Source organism: Antechinus flavipes, chromosome 4, assembly GCF_016432865.1.
Source record: "Antechinus flavipes isolate AdamAnt ecotype Samford, QLD, Australia chromosome 4, AdamAnt_v2, whole genome shotgun sequence".
NCBI classification, from domain to species: Eukaryota; Metazoa; Chordata; class Mammalia; order Dasyuromorphia; family Dasyuridae; genus Antechinus; species Antechinus flavipes.
Genome location: NC_067401.1, coordinates 370,732,861 through 370,753,184, shown reverse-complemented (window position 1 = coordinate 370,753,184; position 20,324 = coordinate 370,732,861). Strand labels below are relative to the sequence as shown.

General features: G+C 34.7%; 1 protein-coding gene across 1 annotated transcript in view; it reads right to left on the bottom strand.

Moving 5' to 3' along the window:
* The window catches only part of USH2A (usherin), a 998,601-nt gene that overhangs the window by 43,803 nt on the left and 934,474 nt on the right, over positions 1–20,324 (bottom strand). The window contains exons 61-63 of the mRNA XM_051996749.1: positions 19,270–19,497; positions 16,454–17,970; positions 9,341–9,662 (exon numbers count right to left, since the gene is read on the bottom strand). Coding sequence (XP_051852709.1) covers positions 9,341–9,662; positions 16,454–17,970; positions 19,270–19,497 — 2,067 coding nt within the window. The remainder of the gene's footprint in view (positions 1–9,340; positions 9,663–16,453; positions 17,971–19,269; positions 19,498–20,324) is intronic.

The window sequence follows — 20,324 nt, the reverse complement described above, 5'->3', positions numbered from 1 at the left end:
GCCATTAGGACAATTTTAAGAGATTTGAGAGATTGATGCTTCCTTCTACACCAGCCAGATAGCTGCTTAGTTGTTCAAAGGGAAGACTTTGAGAAATTGAGAAAGACTGTGAACTTGACATTCATTTGTTGTACACAGGTGCAGCAAGATGGGCAGCTAGATGGTGCAGTGGATAGAGCGCTGGTTCTGAAGTCAGGAAAACATGAGTTCAAATTCAGCCTCAGACACTTAACACTTAATAGCTGTGTGATTCTAGACAAGTCACATAACCCCAATTGGCTCACAAAAAGAAAAAAAAAGGTAAAACAAAAAAGATTATACTGTGTACTTACCTGGAATATATTGACTTCGATCCATCAACTAGGTGGGCCAAAGCAAAATTACTTCACTCTCCAAAAGGAGACTAGATGATTTCTAAGACCCCTTCCAGCTTTAAATTTTATAATTCTATGAATTCTGATACTTTTACAATGAAGAGTGTATACAACGAACTGGATGATTGACTCACATATATCCACAATCTCAAGGCCCAAATTTTAGGTCTTGGTTCCCTCACTTGTAAAATGAAGGTATATGACATAAGTATCTATAAGATCCACTCCAATTCTAATGATTTATGAATCAATTACTTCCTTACTTTATTAATCATTAAATTTCTTAAATAAGCCTTATGGAACAAGTGGAAAATCTCACATAAGAAAATTTGATTTCCTCTCTTGTGCTCTGCTATCTTTCTGAGTACTATCCACTACTCTTCTAGATACTTATAGGCATCTTAGCAATGATTAGATCTTTTCATTGAGAGATAAATCAATTAAACAGGAAGAAGTCTCAACTATCTTCTTAAATACTATTAACTGAGCCCTTGAAGTCAATTTACTTCCAAAATACGATTTGATATGCTTTAATTCTTAAATTTTATTCCCACTCTCAAAATGGACTAAATATTGTGATTGCTTCCAGCCAGGCCAGAAGAAAGGAACTATTTATTTAGAATTTAGTGAAAACATGTTGTTAGTTTGTGCCAGGCCCAGTACTTAATTCCAATCCTACTTAAACCTTCAGATTTGCTTAGGGGTTTGTCAATAATCACAGACAAGCCAAAAGTTAGAAGTCTTATGAACCAATTCTACCAATAAAATGAGATATAAAAATATGGAGCTGCACATAACATTCTGAGATGTGGGAGGGCCTATATACAGATAATGCACTTTCTGGAAGGCAGCAATATTTGATAATCTGCTCAGTGAGACTGGTGTGGGTAAAGGGACAAAAAAGATAAAACAATAATACAACCAGGATAAAGTTGCAATTGTGTTCAGAGTACTGTATTAGACAATGGTGTGGCAAACTGTGGAGAGTACTGTTAGACAATGGTGTGTGTGTGTGTGTGTGTGTGTGTGTGTGTGCGTCCATGTGAGGCTGTGTGTGTAGTGGGGAGAGGTTGTAGCCTTTTAAAATAGTTTCTCTTTATATTTCCTAGAGGCTCTCTGGTTTCTAAGAAATATATTAGGATATGTATAGGGCTGGAATTCTTAAGCATGTTGGGTTTTTGCATATTGGGAACACTGTTGCTCCATTTAACTTTCTATTTCCTTTGCTTGGAAATCCATTGATACAGTTGGAAGCTCTTTCTATATTATTGCTTTGAAAAAAAGGTTCTTTATTTACTTTATACTTTGTTTCCTTCCATGCTCAAAGCCTTAAGTGTCTTGAAGGCACAAATTATAATTTAAAAATTATTTTTTAAAAATCTTGTCTATTGATCCTGCCTCTCCCAAATTCACTGGTTAGTGCATGTTTAAATGTTTTGCACAAAGCACAAAGAGGATTGGAGACATTGCCTATCTGCTTAGAATATAATTCTTATAAACATTTCAATATCTAGATGGCTCAGTGGATAGAGTGCTAAGCCTGAGGTCAGGGAGACCTGAATACAAATTTGGTCTCTGCCATCTGATAGCTGTAGGACCCTGGACAAGTCATTTAAACTCTGTTCACCTTAATCCACTGAAGAAAGAAACAGCAAACTACTCCACAATCTTTCCAAGAAAATGACCTAGAGAATATTGGTGTACTATGGTATATAGTATTGCAGTCAGGAATGATTAAACAATAATAGCAACAAAACTGAACTTTTGGCAGAAAGGAAAAATAACCCTTCCCTACTCTCCCTTCACCTCTTTCATCCAAAAATAGATCTGTGATCTCAAAGGTATAGATATTCCCCAAAGTAATACAGATGACAAACTATCCATGTCTACCCATCCTATGAGATACTTGTTACATCTCTTATAAATCTTTCACAGTTGGTCAACCCATTCCTTGTGGATCACTTGAACACGATTAGAAAATCTGAGATTCAGCTAGCTAGATAAGCCAATGATGATTAAACAGTAACATGTCACTGTTTTGGACTTTGGTTCATCTCAAATTACAGAATTGTTGTGCCTGGCCAACATGAACCTTGAAACCTGGAGCCATTTTCAAAGATCTGTGAATTGCTTGGGACCCAGTTTCCACTTTATTTGCATTCAGCTAGGGGAAATTTCATTGCATTTAGCGTTTTATGTCCCACAAACAAGTCTCCAACGCAGAGACAGCAGAATCAATATCAGGCTTAAGTGAAATATAAATCTGGGTTTCATCAGCATAAGAGTGAAAGCCAGTCCCTCTTCTTATGAATAACTTGTCTCAAAGGCAACATAAAATTGCTAACAATAGAGGCTTAAGAATAAAGTCCTCAGGGATGTCATGGGGAACAAAAAAATAAAAAAGAGAAGAAAAAAGAACACGCGCACACACACACACACACACACACACACACACACACACAATCTCTTGTTGGAAGCAAATGCCTATTGGCAAAACATGATCCAGACTCCTGCCTGGCAGCAGAATACAGTTTTCAGCTCAATTCACAGCACAGTCCTGATGGCCTTCTGTCTGAGTAGCAGCTCTTAAGTCTAGTAGAATTAGAATAGATACACAACTCCAGTCAGACGCCATCAATAAATCATTTTAAAAGCTGACCCAAGTGGTCTCAGAGCTTAGTAGAAAATCTAACCAAACAAAAACCTAAACATTAGCCAACAATCCTCCATGAGATTACCACCCACTTAAACGCTAGTACAATTCTGAAGAAAAAAGGCTATGAAGAGGTTTTCTTTAAAGCCAAAGGAAGGCAAAAAAAGCTTAAGAAAAATGGCACTTGACAACATGTCAACAACAATGTCAGACTCTATCCACTTTACCCCCTAACTGTCCCCAAGTAATATTCTATACTTCCCAAATCTATTGCCCTCATGGCTTTCAAGTGGATTGCAGTCAATTCAGTGAAGTGCTCGGGAATTCAAGACAACGTTCTTTTTAGGGAAAACCCCGACATATTTAAAAAATAAGCAGCAACAAAATCTTATGCCAGATTTTCTTTCTGATAGCTTTTCCATTTAGGCCTTAGTCCCATTCTATTATCTTACCACTTACATTATGGATTCCTTCTCTAAAATACTATTTCCTAATGATCAACTTCACTATTACTCCCTCCCAATTTTCAGCATTTTTTCTTCCCCTATTTAGACTTTTTTTTTTCATATTTGCATCCCCGGCTCTTAGCATAGTGTCTGCCTGGCACACAGCAGGCATTTAATTAATGTTTCTTGACTATTATAATAAAATGTAAGCTCCTTGAAGACAAGGACAATTATGCTTTCCTCTGGATTTTCTACCCTAATGTCTAGTTCAGTGCTTTGTACATAGCAGGCATTTAATAAATGGTTTTGAATTAAATAATAATTTTTAAAAATGTACTCCATCCCTTCCAGGGTAAATTCTAGAATTGTTGAAGGGTAGTTTTACCCTATAAAAAGATATCATTCTCCCCAGCCTCCTCAATTGAAGCAGTGCAAATAGATACAAAGATTCTTTTTTTTTTTTTTTTTTTTTTTAAGTGAGCCCTTGGATTCTTTCCTCTGAATTCATTTCTCCTAAGTCACATAGTCATGATTGTACCAGAAGTTTTTCTGCCTTTCAGAGTCCCAGAATGTGAGTGGGAGCTGATCTAGAAATCTGCCAGAGTTAGAAGCTATATTACATCACTAATTGCATGATTCAGGAAAAGAGAGAACTATGAAATGCACTGGAATATCTTCTGTGAGTCACTGTGTTCTAAGGAGCAAATGGACATGAAGAAGAACATACAATTATTGGGAGGGAATGTCTAAAGTTAGCTCATTTCCTATTTTTAAAGAGTGGAGCTTTATTAAGGCATAGTTATATACTTAGGTCCTTTTCTTAAATGCTGGAAAGACTATTGCTCACTAAGTTATTAAGTGATAATTTCAGAAGTTCCTATAGAATATTTAGAAGGGAAACATAGTTGTAAAAGGAATAGAAGTGAGAAGAAAATGAATTGAGATTTTTTCAAAATTTTAACCATTTTTAACTCTATTCTGAAGTGTCAGTACATCCAAAAGAAAACTTACTCAGAGTAGATATATTTTACTTTATCCATTAGTTGAAACATTGATTGTAAATAATTTTTTTTTTGTTAACTGAAATATACCATAAGTACATTATGACAACTATTTCATGTCTTTGTAGGAAAACCATTTATACAACAAAGAATCTTTAAGGACCATGAATAATGATTCCCTAATTTTCTGGGTTTTGCTTTTTCAGTCTGAATTGCCATATATCATTTTGATTTTCTTAAATTGGAGCACATCTAAATTGATAATCTATTGTTTAGAGACATCCACGAGTTTTTGCTGTTCTACTTTTCTTGGCAGTCTGGAATTATGCAGATTGGGGCTATGTTACAAAAAATAAAAACAAGTCAGAATAACTATTAAATGTTATTTTCAACAACTAAAACCAATTTGGTCTTTAAGGCTTGAAGCTCATTTGAGGCAATCAAATGAACGATTTGACCAGTTTTTTTCAGGCCAGCTTTTTTTTTTTAGCCTGAATTTAAGATTTTTTTTTTCTAAATTCTAGTACTTGGACCCCCTGAAATCTAACCACAGACTTCTTTAGGGTCTATGAATTCAAATTAAGATTTCTGGCCCTAGAAGGACCAATAATATGTTCTTATATATGTCTAATAAACTGTAATATAAAGCCCTAAAATATCCTTATTAGAATTGGAGTAAAGAGATTTCAAATCTATTTCTTGAAGTCCATAAATCATATTATATTGTTTGTTTTCCTTTTTAAAAATAATTTGCAATAGGTGTGCTAAGTCTTTGAAAAAAGAAATAAGAATTTAGATAACAAGACACTTAAATACTTAAAAATATCTGGGGCCTCAAGTCTTTAGGGAGTTCCTTCCAAGATTCTGATGGCAATCAAAGGCCCACCCAATCTGTTGTTTACCTTCTCAGGATTTTGGAGGTTTTACCAGTATAGCATACAAATTGTCTAAGTGTTTTTTGCTAGTTGACATCTCACTATTGTATTGTGAAGGATACCCTGAGTTTTTGAATTCTATGAATGTGACTAGTAAGTTCTGACTGTTATCATGCTTGAAAGCTTTCTAATATAGCCCTGGCAATAGAAAGAGTTTCTTTCTCAAGATCAGCCAGCTAAATACAGAGAGGCTCATCACTAGTAGACTGACTAGTTGGTGATGACTATTTTATCCTAAGAAACCCAGATTAATGATAATAGTGTTAAATACATAATATAAGCTTGATACCAACACTCTAGGATTGAATCAGACAGATTCTCCTATTATATGAGTTACTTCCTTCATTATTCCCTAGCCACATATGAAAACTACATATACTATTTTTAGACAATTATAATATTTATTATCTGCCATGAGCAAAAAGGCATTCCCTGTTCTCAAGAAGCTTTATTAAGTATGTGCCAAAAGCAAAAAGGCATTCCCTGTTCTCAAGAAGCTTTATCTTGGAGGAACTATTATTATAGCACTTTGGGATCAAACTCAATTACTTAACAAGCATGAAAAATATCTGCATTCAGATATTCGCTGATAATTAAAATGAATGGCAAGGTCATGCTTATCTCCATCAAAAAGACTGGTCAGAAGTAGTGTTGTGAAGTGAGATAAAGTTTGTAAAATCATGAATATTCAGTGAAAAATAATTTAAATAATCATGATTATAAAATATATATCCTGAGTTTCTATTCATATATGTTTTTCCAAAAGACCAATTAATTTTTTTATTTCTCATCAGCTGCTCTGTCTGGTTTCCATTCTATGAATAGGGAAAAGTCAACACCTGGAATGTCATTATCATGGAGAATGATTCAACTTTGAGATACTCAACACTTCCTCAGCAGCATCAATTGTCAAAGAGCAAAAAACTTCTCCCAAAGTTTCCATTTATTAAAAGCTTATTTTTGTATTTGGAAAAATAAAATATTATTTTAAAAAAAGATTGTCTTAAAATGACATTTAGGGCAAAATTGGGTGGTACTAGTGGATAGAGTACTTGACCTGGAGTCAGGAAAATCTGAGTTCATATGTACAATAAACGAGAGAGAGAAATGGCAAACCATTTTAGTATCTTTGCCAAGAAAACTAAACTCCAAGTGGAGTCAGACAACATTAAACAACAAATGACATTTACATTTTGATAGTATAATGGTTTAAGTAAAATAAATGTGTGAACAAAGGAATTTCAGGTTTGATGATAAAGTCAATGAGTTTCTTTGAGGGGGAGGAGGGAGCTAGGAGTGATTTTGCTAGGCCTAAAATTCATACATGGAAGAGATTGCCTATTTTACATGTAAAGTACTGTCTCTCCTCCTCTTCCCCTCCCAACATTCTATGATGCTAAGTCACTAATGAAAAATTTAGCACTTTTCATCTCCTGTTCACTTTCTGGAAATAATAAATGAAAAGATAACTCCATAAATAAAAATGGTTTCTTTGGGTTATCAACTTGCTAGGTATCTTTAGGATTTAGGATATATTGATGTGAATTGTCAGATTAAAGTTCCTTATTACCTTAATTGGGTGAGACAGACTATAACTTGGGACCTAAATAAGAAATCCCTCTCAAGTAAGTGATGAATATTATCATCACAATATTCTATTTTAGTATAAAGAAAATAAAGTATTGCAGTGAATTACTTCTGCAATGTAAGTTGGTGAATGTACATGTGAGATGAAGTTAAATGATATGGTAGGGTCGACTGGGACAAAGCCACATAGCATAAGTCATGTTATGAAAAATCTTTATCCTAAATAAAGAGTTAGGCTTTTGGAAATAATATTTCATATATTTGTTTCAGCTTTCCACTACTCTTTCTCTAGAAAGATTTGATTTTAACAGGATAAGATTATTAAGGTGTGGATAAGATAAAAGTAGAATGGAGAAAGCAATATGATACTAGAGTTGAATGGATTATTTATACAAAGACAGTTATAATCTGAAATCTTTTTATTAAGTCATTAACCAAACTATATTTATTGCTATTTTCCTTATATTTACTGTTCCTCAAAAAACTTTCAGATACAAAAGGATAGAAAAAGTTAATCAGACTTTAGCTGGTATAAGAACTTTTTGACATGATGCCAGTGAGACCAACGCCATTGATTTAATATATGAAAAAATATATTCTATTTTAGACCAAACATTTCACTCTGGCCCCATCAAAATCCCTCAACAGTGTGTACCTGTTCACTATGGGGAAACAAATGAAAGATAATTGATGCAATTTTACAAAATTATAACTATAACTACCACAAACTTTTAAAATTAGAAGGGATCTCAGAAATCATTCAGCACAATCTAGAGCTGAACATGAATCCCCCTCTATATTATCCCTAGAGACTAGTCATCCAGTCTGGGCTTGAAGATCTCTAGTGATGAAGGGGAACTCATTACTTCCTAAGGAGTTCATTTTTGGACAGCTTTACTGGGAAGTTTTTTTTTTTTTTTTTTTTACTTAAACCAAGAGTAAATCTGCTTCTCTGCAATATTCACACATTGCTCTCAGTTTTGGTCTTTCCACCCAAAGAAACCAAACATAATCCCTTTTTCAAAAGAATGTTTCAATCCTTTTATGTCCTTATCTTCCTCAGCCTAAAACTCCCTGGTCCTTCAAGTGATCCAGGTATGCCATCATTCTGAGACCTTTCACCATTCTGGTTACCTTTTCTTTTCTGAATGAAATCTAGCTTGTCAAATAATTTTTCACTGCTAGTTAATTATACTACTAGTTAAATACAAGAATATAAAAATTATCACATTTGCTCAGACCAATGGTCCATTGTGTTCATCAGTCTATTTCTAATAGTAAAAGTAACAGCCATTTTGTGGTTATGCATGGCTTGTTATATGAATCTCAACAGGTTAGAGACAGACCTGTAAAATCTTTAGACAACTATATCCTGTTAAGTCGTTATTATTCATGAATTTATCTATATCCTTCTTGGCATATTTTATTGATAGTCTATGGCACCTATGATGGCACCTTGAAATGAAAGTGAATGAACATGTATTAAAATCCCACTATGTGCAAATCACCATGATTGTGGTTAGTGATGCACAAAAATGAAAAATGAAAAAAGTCCCTATTCTCTTCTTTTAAGCACTCAGGGGTACCCCTGAGTTTCAGGGATTTAGTAAATGAGCTAATGTTAACTTTAAATACCCCTTGCAGTTTAATAAACTTTGAATACAATTCTCTTCCTTTTTGAGGCTTATATATGAGTATGTGTATATATACATATATATGTATATATACACACACATATATATGTATATGTGTGTGCATAAAAATATATACACATACATACACACATACATGTATACTTTAAAAGAAGCATCTCTACATCCTTAACCTTAATTATTTTACCAATGGATTTAATTAATTCTATTTTGTCTCTCTTAAGGGTATAGTTTAAGATTGCATGCAATGTTCTGGAGGATGGATCCTCTGTGATTTTGTGTCATGATATTTTAACATATCTGGTAATTAATAAGGTATTTTAAATCAGAAAATTGACAAGCATGAGTTTCCAACTAAGTCAAAAATCACCTTAATCAATGATTCTTGATCCATCCCTAGTCAATAAGTAGAAAATAAAAAAAAAAGATGAAATCTTTTCATGAGGAATAAATATCCTTAAGTTAAATCTTTTCAGCATAATTAATGATTATGTTCAAGTGATGAGAGAGGTAAGAGTATAAGTGCCTGTGATCCTTGTTTTTTCACCTGCCCTATGCACAAACATATGAATTATCTTAAAATCCTAAACTTATACAAAGCCATTGTGAAATATAAATAGGTTTTATAAGTAGACATTGTGTAATAGGCATTGGATTCCACTGCTGAATTGGAGACAAGTTAAATTTCTTACCTGATACTCATATTCTGTAAAAGGGAAGAGTTCAGAATCTATAAATGAAGTTAAGGTTCCATTGTATATTAGTATTGGGCTTGATTTTCCAGGCAAAGCTGTTATTTGTCTTCTATATAATTCATAATATAGAATTTTCCCATTTGCCTGAAGTGGCCCAGTCCACTGAAGAGAAACTTTGGGCTGGAATCCTCTTGAACTCATTTGCACCTCTAAGAGTGGTGGAGGTTGCATCAGTGGTGAAGTTTCAAGTGTCTGTATGGATGTCCAGTCACTTAAAGCACATCCCAGCAAAGTGCAGCCTTGAATTCGTATCTCATACCTTTGGGAACATAAATCAACACTCAGTGAACAACAGCAGAATTACATGGAAAGAATTAAAATTAAAATATTTATTCTTCTCTAATTATTCTCAAGTCTTTTCTATGAACCAAGAAACTGACTTTTTTTTTTTTAGAAATGCCTATGAAATATTTCTTCCTACTGATTTGTAAGATAGATTGGACCAGATGATTTCTCAAATTTTAATCTAGGCCAAAGATTATTGGACCTTATAGGGCAGAATTTTACAGTGAATGCCATAGGAAAATAATAAAGCCCGAGATCTTTTGGAGTATATGACAATTTCTAAGTCTCTAGGCTCAAATTTCTATGGGCAAAGTTAAATGATTCACTAGGAATATGTTCAGGTCATGAAGGGACGTTATAGAACTAAAGTCTCAGTGCTAATAAATCCTCCCACCTGATACTGAACATCTTAAACCAAGCCCACTTACACTCACATTAAGACCTTTGGGGACAAAGTTGACTGAGTCACATATTAGATTATCAATTATGAAGACACCTTATTGCTTTCTAGTTAAACTCAACTCATCAATTATTTTTTGTCTTTTAGTTGGTTTCCTGCCACTTGGAAAGGGTTATTCATACATGGTGGACTTCCCTCTCTCTTTCTCCTCCCTCATCCCATCTGAGAACTTTGGTTTTGTTGGTATTATATCCTTAGCTTCATGTCTGAGTGTTTTCTTCATTTCTGATATCTTACCTATTTTGTTATCACTCTACCTACTGCTGTCTTTTCATTCTCTTTTTCATCTTTTAAAACCTTTTTGGCCTTTTTCCTGATTTTATATTTCTTTTTCTTTCTTTTTTCTTTGCTGGACAACTTCTGGTTGCATATTCTCTAGTTCTTTTCTTACCACTGTTTTTCTTTCTCCCTAAAGGCACTTATTCTAATATGGTGGAAAGATGGCTGGAAATGGATTTGGAAGAGGCCTACGTTTGGATCTCAAAACTCTTCTAACATTTATTAGTTTTATGATCATAGGGAAAGCATTTAATTTTTGTGAATCCAATTTCCTCATCTGTAAAATGAAGATAATATTGTCTGAAACATGAGGGAAAAAGAGATAATCTAATTTCACAAAAGAAACTGAGACCCTGTGGGTGGGGATGGTGGGGATGGGGGTGGAGTGACTTGTTCAATGTCAAACAAAAGTAAATGGCCAAGACAGAATTTGAGCTGAGGTTCTTTGACTCTATATGTAGAATTCATTCTACAAAAATATTCTACTGAAGCAGTATGTTTGCTGTAAGGATCATATGAGATAATATGCTTTGAGAAATTTAAAATATATAACTGAATTACATAAATGATAACAATTATTATCATTTTCCTTCTACTGCCTTGCCTGGTGTCAACATCAAGTTTCCCTCCCAGCGTGAGCTCATCACTTCTAAATTCATCATTATGCTACTAATTGAAGTCTGTTTCTTCTTCTTTATTTATTTCATCTTTAATTTTTTTTTTAAATCTTGGGGGACTTTATTCATTTTTCAAAATCTTGATTGACACCACCTCCAGCAGTTTTCTAGCTCCTCTGTTTAGAAGGCTGAGGGCTCTAGGCTCCTCCCAATCATTTCCTTTAAAGAGGCTGAACTGGCCATACACTGGCATTCTCCCCTGTTCCTTTCCCATCTCCTTTCCTGACTTCTTTTCTAAGTTGTCTAACCATTTAGATTGTAAGCTCTTTGAAGGCAGGGGCTATCTGTCTTTTCCATAATTGTGTCCCCAATGGTTAGCACAGTGCCTGGGACCTAGAGTTGCTTAATTCATATTTATTGGACTGGAATTAATAAAAATGATAATGACAGCTAGCATTTATCCAGTGCTTTTATGTTTGTAAAGGATTTTCTTCTCATGAATTACCTCCCTTAACTTTTTTCTTTTTCATCCTTTTTATTTATTTTTCTTCTGCCTCTTCATATAAATTCCTTTTTTTCCCTCTCTTCTTCCTGACCTATCTCTTTCATTTGTCCCCTTATCCAATCTAATCCATCTTGATTTGCTTGCTTTCCTTCAAGATTCAGCTCAAATCCTGCATTCTATATATAAGCAAATGGATGTCCTAGGGTTTTTGAGCAGTTTTGATGGCAGAAAAATGAACACAACATGAATCCTTTGGTCAAATGGGAATATTATCTACAATCACAATACAGTTGACTTACTTATCTTTATTAAGGAGGCTAATGATTAGCATTAAAAAAATGTAAGATGCATTTTTCCTTTGGTGGAGAAAGCTCCTGGTAAGAGAAATTGTCTATTAATACAAATCTATAGCTGCTTGCAACTTAGAGACTTGCCTAAGACACAAAGATGTTCAGGATGTGCTAAGACTTTCACAATCAGTATGAGCCAGATATGGAAATCAAATTTCCAGTTTTCCTGAGTCTAATAGCAGTTCTCAGTTCCATGACTCCCGACTGATTCTCATGAGATTCTTAATTTTTTTCCAACAAATTTGCCTTCCAACTCTATTGCCTAATTTTGCAACAAAGATGAAGCTTTTGAATCTCCTGAATCTGAAGCAGACAAAAGCCAAATCACAAAGCATTGGGAGCATCTTTGGAAGATACCTGAAGAAGTTCTAATTGCTGTTTAATATTTAATAGAGTTTTAAATAACTGTCACAAGTAGGTGAAAAAGACCATGAATGTTTCATTGAAACAGTACCATACATCAGAGATAATTACAGGAGGTATGTAATCTACACATCACTAGATTATGATAATAGCTGAATTTTACTTGAGATGGTTAGAAATCAACACAATTTCAAGCTTTAATATTTTTAAAGTTGTTCTGTTCATTTTACTAAATTTTAAGCATAAAATTCTATTTACTACTCTTCTCTCTGGGGGTGTAGATTATTTAAATTGTGAGTAGGGAAATTTTAAAATCTTATTTATGGCATAAGAATATGGCCTAAGAATAAGGTTAGAGCTTCTACACTCAGTTAAAGAGTTGGATTGCATAGAGAGAGGCTTCAGGAAACCAGTCTAGTGATGTAATACTTTTACTTTTAAGAAGTCATTGGCAGCATATAACTACTATAAAAAATTATGAATGTGATGAATATTACAAAAGCATGAAAAAGATCTTCATGAACTGATACAGTATAACACACAGAGATAAGATGATATACACAATAACTACAACAATGTATAGAGAAAGGCACACACACACATACACACACACACACACATACACATACACACACACACTCCAGTGAATATGCAGAATTATAAAAAACAAGCATGACCTTATCCTTGCTCCTTTACAGAGATGGTAAAATCACAAAATCATTGGAAATAATTTTCAGTCTTTTTCAATGTTTTGATCAATTATGATGATTCTTTCTATCTTTATCTCTAAAATGTTATTTTATGGTCAGGATGGCTTTCTTAGAAAAAAAGGATGATTCTGGGGGAAGCTTCAGTGATTTTATATATATATATATGTCATCACTAAAAACTTATTTGAATAAAAACAAAAAAGAAGTTGTGAGATTGATCCTAAATGTGTAATATATATATGTCTCAGAACAAATTATGCTTGAGTAAAGAATACTTTAAGTGATTTGTTAAGGGAACTTCATTCTCCCAGGAAGGGAGCTTGATCTTCAAATTTCTGCATGAGACAAAGCTAGGAAAGATAGTTAATATTAGAGATCTCTACAGACTTCTAAAGAGGAATCCTGGTGGTGGCCTGGTAAATATTTAACAACTGGCTTTCCAAATTAAAAAAAAAAAAGGACACATGACATTTTCCAACTTAAATTGCATGAAATAACATTTTCTCCATTATTTTATTAAATATAGACAATAAATAAAACAATAAATCAACACATGATTTGTAGCATTTGTTTGATTTCCAAATACACTGAAAATTTAAAAATCATATCTCATGGGCTATCTTAAACTGACTCCAGTCACCCAAGAAATAAAATAAGATGGAAATAATGGATGAACACAAATTCTGCATTTAGGTTAAAAAATACCTATATAAAGACAAGATGAGAGATATATGGCTAAAAATAGTTTATATCACAAGGAATTGGGAATTGTAATGGTCTGAGTTGCTAATAATAGAAAATCAAAAGTACCAGTGTGATCTTAGATGACTGTAACAAAAGTACTGTCAAAAGTAGACACACACATGATTTCTAGGAGACTCACAATTCGATTGAATTCTGCTTTGTTTGGAATAAGTCAGAAACATACTTGCTTTTAGGCATCACATATGGGGCAAGAATGGAGGGGTGGGGTGGGTATGCAAGGCATTGACAAATTAGACACCATCTAGAAGAGGTAAACCATGAGGGTATGGGGCCCTGAAGGCATTCTACATAAGGATTAATTGAAGGAGTTGGGGCAGTTGAAGCAGTCTGAAATAAGTAAGGCTTGAGAAGACATCATGTCTTCAAATAATACTTTAAGAGGTATATAAAGGAATTAAACTTATTTTGCTTGCTTCCAGAGGCCAGAACTAGGAACAAAGGATATATATTTCAGAGAAGCAGATTTCAGTTCAATGTAGGAAAAAAAACCCCAAACTCCAAAACTTCCAGATAATTAGAGTATACTTAAAGGGGAATGGATTACTTTAACAGCAAATTGTTCATCTCTGATTTTTTTCAAATTAAGATGGAATTTCTGATTCTAGGATACAGTAGATTAGGTGGCTTGTGAGATTTTTTATTACTCTGAGATGCCATGATAGCAAGTAATCCATTATAGGTTAAACTTGTGCAGTTCTTCAAATCTGTTTTCATATTCACCACGTTTGCAAGAAAAATCAGATGAAAAGAAAAAAAAAAAACCATGAGAAAGAGAACAACATACACACAAACAATACCACTACCAAAAATAGGAGAAAATACTAAGTTTTGATCCACATTCAGTCTCCAGAGTTCTTTCTCTGAATGTGGATGACTTTTCTTCACAAGGTTATGGGAACTGCTTTGAATCACCTCATTTTTGAAAAGAGCCAAGTCCATAAAAGTTGATCATCTTGTTACTGTATTACAATTCTATTACTGTATACAGTGTTTTCTTGATCTTACCCAATTCACTTAGCATCAGTTCATGTAAGTCTCTCCAGGCCTTTCTGAAATCAGGCTACTGATTGCTTCTTATTGAATAATAATATTTCATATATTCATATACCATAACTTGTTCAGTCATTTCCCAATTTATAGACATCTACTCATTTTCCAGTTCTTTGTTATCTCAAAAAGAACTGTAACAAACATTTTTGCACATGTGGGTCCTTTTCCGTCCTTTATGATTTTCTTGGAATTCAGACCCATTGCTGTGTCAAAGGGTTTGATAACCCTTTGCGATAGTTCCAAATTGCTCTCCAGAATGGTTGCATCAGTTTACAACTCCACCAACAATGTATTAGTGTCCTAATTGTCTCACATCACCTCCAACATTAATCATTTTTTTCTGTCATCTTAGCCAATATGATAGATGTGAAGTGGCACATCAGAGTTGTCTTAGTTTGCATTTCTCTGATCATTAGTGATTTAGAGTGTGTTTTTTTTTTTCTCATATGCCTAGCAATGGCTTTAATTTCTTCGTTGGAAGACTGTCTGTTCATATTCTTTGACTATTTATCAATTGGGCAATAGCGTGTGTTCTTATATTTGAGTGAACTCCCTCTCTCTCTATATAAGGCCTTCATCAGAAACAGTGGATGTACAATACTTCCCCCCCCCCCCCTGACTCGCCCAGCTTTCTCCTTCCTTTCTAATCTTAGTTGCATTGGTTTTATTTGCATAAAAACTTTTAAATTTAACATAATCAAAATTATCCATTTTGCATTTCATAATGTTCTCTAGTTCTTTTTTGGCTATAAACTTCTCTCTTCACAGATCAGAGAGATAGACTATCACTTGTTCTCCTAATTTGCTTATAGTATCAGCCTTAATGTTTAAATCATGAACCCATTTTGATTTCTTATCTTAGTATAGGGTGTTAGATGTTGGTCATTGCTTAGTTTCCATAATACTATTTTCCAGTTTTCCCAGCAATTTTTGTCAAATAGTGTGTTCTTATCCCAGAAGCTTGTCTTTGGGTTTATCAAACACTAGATTACTTTAGTCATTGACAACTATGCCTTGTGAACCTAACCCATTCCACTGATCTACTACTTTTACTTATTCTACTTCTTACTTACTCTACTTCTTAGCCGTACCAAATGATTTTGATGACCACTGCTTTATAATTTGTACCCAAAATTCTTAAATGAAAAGTTAAATGAATTATAGGAAGAAATAAACAACAAAACTATACCACTGGAGAGCCTCAACTTTCCTCTTTCAGAACTAGATAATTTAACCAAAAAATAAAGAGAATAGTTAAGGAAGTGAATGTAATTCTAGAAAAGCTTTTATAAATATTATAATATTGCAATATTACAGAAGGAAAATGACATAGAAGAACCTCAGAACTATGGCATTTATTAAGCATCTACTATGTGTCAGGCACTATGCTACTATACATTACTTTGACCACATAATGAAGAATGAGAAGACAGAACTCGTTAGGAAAGGGCTTGATGCTGGGAAAAATTGAAAGCAAAAGAAAAATGGGGTGGCAGAGGATGAGATGGATAGACAGTGTCATGAAAATAATGTATATAAACTTGGACAGACTGGGAACTAGTAGAGGATAGAAGGTCCTGGTGGGCTATAGTTCATAGAAGAATCAGACAAAACTGAATGATTGAATAACAGCAACAATTCAAAAAACAAAGAACTGGATACCTACCTGTGATAGGGTTTTAACTGGGTTACCATGAACGACCGTCTAGTAAAAGAATTGTGAGTTGTGCTCATGTGTATGGCTTTGGGCTCTGTTTCAACTGGGTCCCAAACTTGGAGGGTATAATTAATGATATCACCATTAGTCTTTACAGGAGGATTCCACTTTACTTCAATCTCTTGAGAATTCCATGCCTGTAGCTCTGGAGGCGCCATCCCAGATGGTGCAGAGGGGTTTGTTTTGACTTTAACTAGTGGACTAGAGATGCTACCTTTGCTATTACTGGCAGTCACTATGTATTCATACTCCTTACCTGAGGAAAGGTTAAAATCATGGTAACGAGTTTCCAGACCAGTATAGACAATCTCATTATCTCTCCTAACCTCATAATTTATTATTTGCCCATTTGGATTTGTAGGAGTTTTCCAAGTAATTTCTACTGACTCTGAGCCTGTGGCTTGTAACTTTGGGGGACCCATATTTTGTGGCGGAGCCTCCATTGTCCTGGTAGATTTAGTCTCGCTAGATGTGCAACCTCCATTTGTACAGGCTGTTAATGTAAAATCATACTCAGTATATGGCTGCAGGTGGGAAACCACCTCAGACAGGCTCTTGCCAGCGTAGTATTCTTTACCATCAGACCTCAGGAAGTACTTGATGATTTCTCCATTGGGGACTGGAGGAGGTAACCAAGACACATTTATCTGAGTGGCACTAAGAACCCAAACAGAGGGCGGATTGACTAGAGTTGGGGCTGCTTCTGGAGTTTGGATGGTGGAGGCTCGACTAACTGAGCAACCTTCAGCTGTGCAAGCTATCACTGCATAGTTATATTCAGAGTAGGGAAGCAATTCATCATCAGTATAATTAAAAGTCTCAGCATCAAAGTTGAAAGGAAAAAGTACTTCATTTCTTTGAAGTCGATAGGAATGGATGATCCCATTAGGCTGTTCTGGAGGGGCCCAGGAAATCATCAGTCTCAGTGGGTTTAAAGATTCAAAGACCAAATCAGGTGGCAAAAGACTCTCTGGTGGGGCTTGTTTTGTCTTCACCACAGACCAAGGGCTATCAGTGTGACCGGCTGAATTCCAAGTACGAATTTTGTATTCATATGGAGTCCAAGGTTGTAAACCTTTGTCATTATACACAAATGTATTCCTTTCAGTGTTATATTCTGTGAAAACAATTTTCTCATCTGCTTGAGTTGTCTTGTTCCCCCCAGCGTTTCCCTTGTAGCATCTGTGAATCACTTCATAGCGAATTATTTTTCCATTTGGATTAATTGGCTCAGACCAACTCAGCTCAATGCTGGTTGCCCCCACAGACTGGATTGTGGGGGCCAACTGAGAGGTGGGAGGGGCTTCAGCTGTCCAGAGACCCTGAGGTACAGAGTGAGTGCAGCCTGCCATAGTGCAGGCCTCCAGGGTTAACATGTAGAGAGTAAAAGGTTCTAGGCGTCTGAAAAGAAACTGACGAGACAAGCCAGTATATTCCAGGTTACCATCACTGAAGATATTATAGGCCTGTGGGGAGATAAGAATAAGAGGGCAATTTTTAAAACATACAAATGATTTCTTGTTGTGTGTGTTTGTGTGTGTGTGTGTGTGTGTGTTTAATCCTTTACCTTTGTTCTCTTTTCTCATTCTAACATTTGCCTAGTGGCCTAAAGAGTAAATTGAATGTGCTCATAAGTGGGGATGATCAGCAATGTCTATTTAGAAAGTAAGCTCTCTAAAGAGAGGAACAATAATTTTAAAAATAATAACAATAATGAAAAAAATCCCTGAAACAACACTCAAAGCACTCTTTGATGACCTGAAAGTAAAATATTATTAAGTCTGATTTTCTAATCCAAAGCTACATTTGAGGTTCATTCAATAATCTGCAAAAGGAAAATTTTGAACTAACTTTTCTTGGCTATCTTCTGGAGAGACTTAGATGGCACTAGTGGATAGGATGCTTGGTCTAGAAGCAGGAAGACCTGAGTTTAAGTGTAGTCTTAATTATTTACTATCTGTATGATCCTGGATAAATCACCCACTGCCTCCCTTAGTTTCTTCAATTGTACAAGAGGAATAATAATAATGTCTATCATTTGGAATTGTTATGAGGATCAAATAACACATCTGTAAAATGCTTAGCACATAGGTACTTGGAATTGTTTCCTTCTTTCATAATCATGGGATCAAAGTGGATCTGCACCTTATTGCTTCCTATCATTCCTCTGAAAATGAGCAATACCCATCATTATCCAGGCATATCACTTCAAAGGATTCTCTGAGAAGTAGATCATGGTATCTAATTTCTAGCTATGCTATTTCTCATGCATGCAATAAAAAGGGATGGTATACAATAAACATGGTTGGTTTTTTAATTACTAAAATTTATTTTCTTCTAGAAATCTGTATTAGCCATATCTTGAATAGATAACTGTGAAGGGGGATTTAGGATGGTTTTTTTTTTTCTTTTTTTTGTGTTAAATAGCTCTAGAGAGCTCTTGAATGCTAACAGGAAACAGCATATTATGAAAGAGTTCATTCCATTGTTAATTAGTTCATGACATAAGAGGTTATTTTAGAATTGTATATCGAGAAAAGGAGGACATTGTAAAAATGCTTGGACATAGGAGATTTTAGGTTCAGATGCTTGTTAGTTGACTATAGGTAAATCACTTAATCTCTAAACACTTCCTTGTCTGTAAAATAGGGAAAATAATACATACTATCTTCTTCATAGTGTTAAAAAAAGATAAAATGCTAAATACATGAATTATAGTTATTTATTTTAGCATTAACTGATGTGTCTCTATCAGAAAACAGTACCTTAATCACACCATTGGTTTTAATGGGCTCTGGCCATTGAAGTAACAAGGCGCGCCCATTCTCCTTCCTTTCGACTGTAAAGTTACTCAGTCCACTTGGGGAAGATTCCAAAGTGCGGACTGGGGTCCATGGGCTTGACACTTCTCCTGCATGGTTGATAGCCACAATGCCAATGTGATAGGTTGTGAAAGGTTCTAACCCGAAAAGGTGGGCCTGGTGCCTTGCTCCCTGAAAGAAAAATAAATAATTAATGATGCTCCTTTTGGAAACTGGAGATCATTATCTGAAGGTCATTCACTGACTGATATCATCTAGCGAAAGCACACAAGGGAACGGTAGTCATTTCATTATCATCATTAAGAAGCAATGTTTATTGAGCATCCCTTGTGGATATGATAGAAGACTATGTGGCACAGGGTATTTAGAGAATATGAAGTAAACAAGGTTCTTGTCTTAAAAAAAAAAAAACTTACATGATAGAAATATAATAAAGTGCTATATCCAGAACAATAGTTTATTCAGTCTGGTATTCACAATGATGGCAGTGGTTATAAAAATAAATTTTGCAAGCATGTGTAATACTAGCTCTCCAGAACATCCTTAAAAGGTAAGGATATACCAAGAATATCCATAACTATTCTTTAAAAATCTAAATTATAAGCAAAGGAATAAATTGATATAATTCTATTAGCTTCTAGCCTGGTTCTTGTAGCCATCATACAGGGAAATCAAACCCTGTGTAGATGGGCCCACTATCACCATTACCAACACCAACAATAAGGTAATCAGTTGTTACTGGCATATCAAGCAATTTAGCCTATTTGAAGCATCATTTTGAGAAAGACAAGAGGTATTATATATACTAGATGGGACAAATCACTGCAACTATTTGTACTACCAGAAACTCTTGGAACTTTCCTGGGGGAGACAGCTCTTGATGCTGAACCTAAGAGCCCTGAGAATTACAGTGCCAGTCCAAGCTATTGGGCCTTTTTTCATTCTGCCCCTGCAGTCAATTTATTTATTAAGCACGTGTAACCTTATATTAGGCTCAC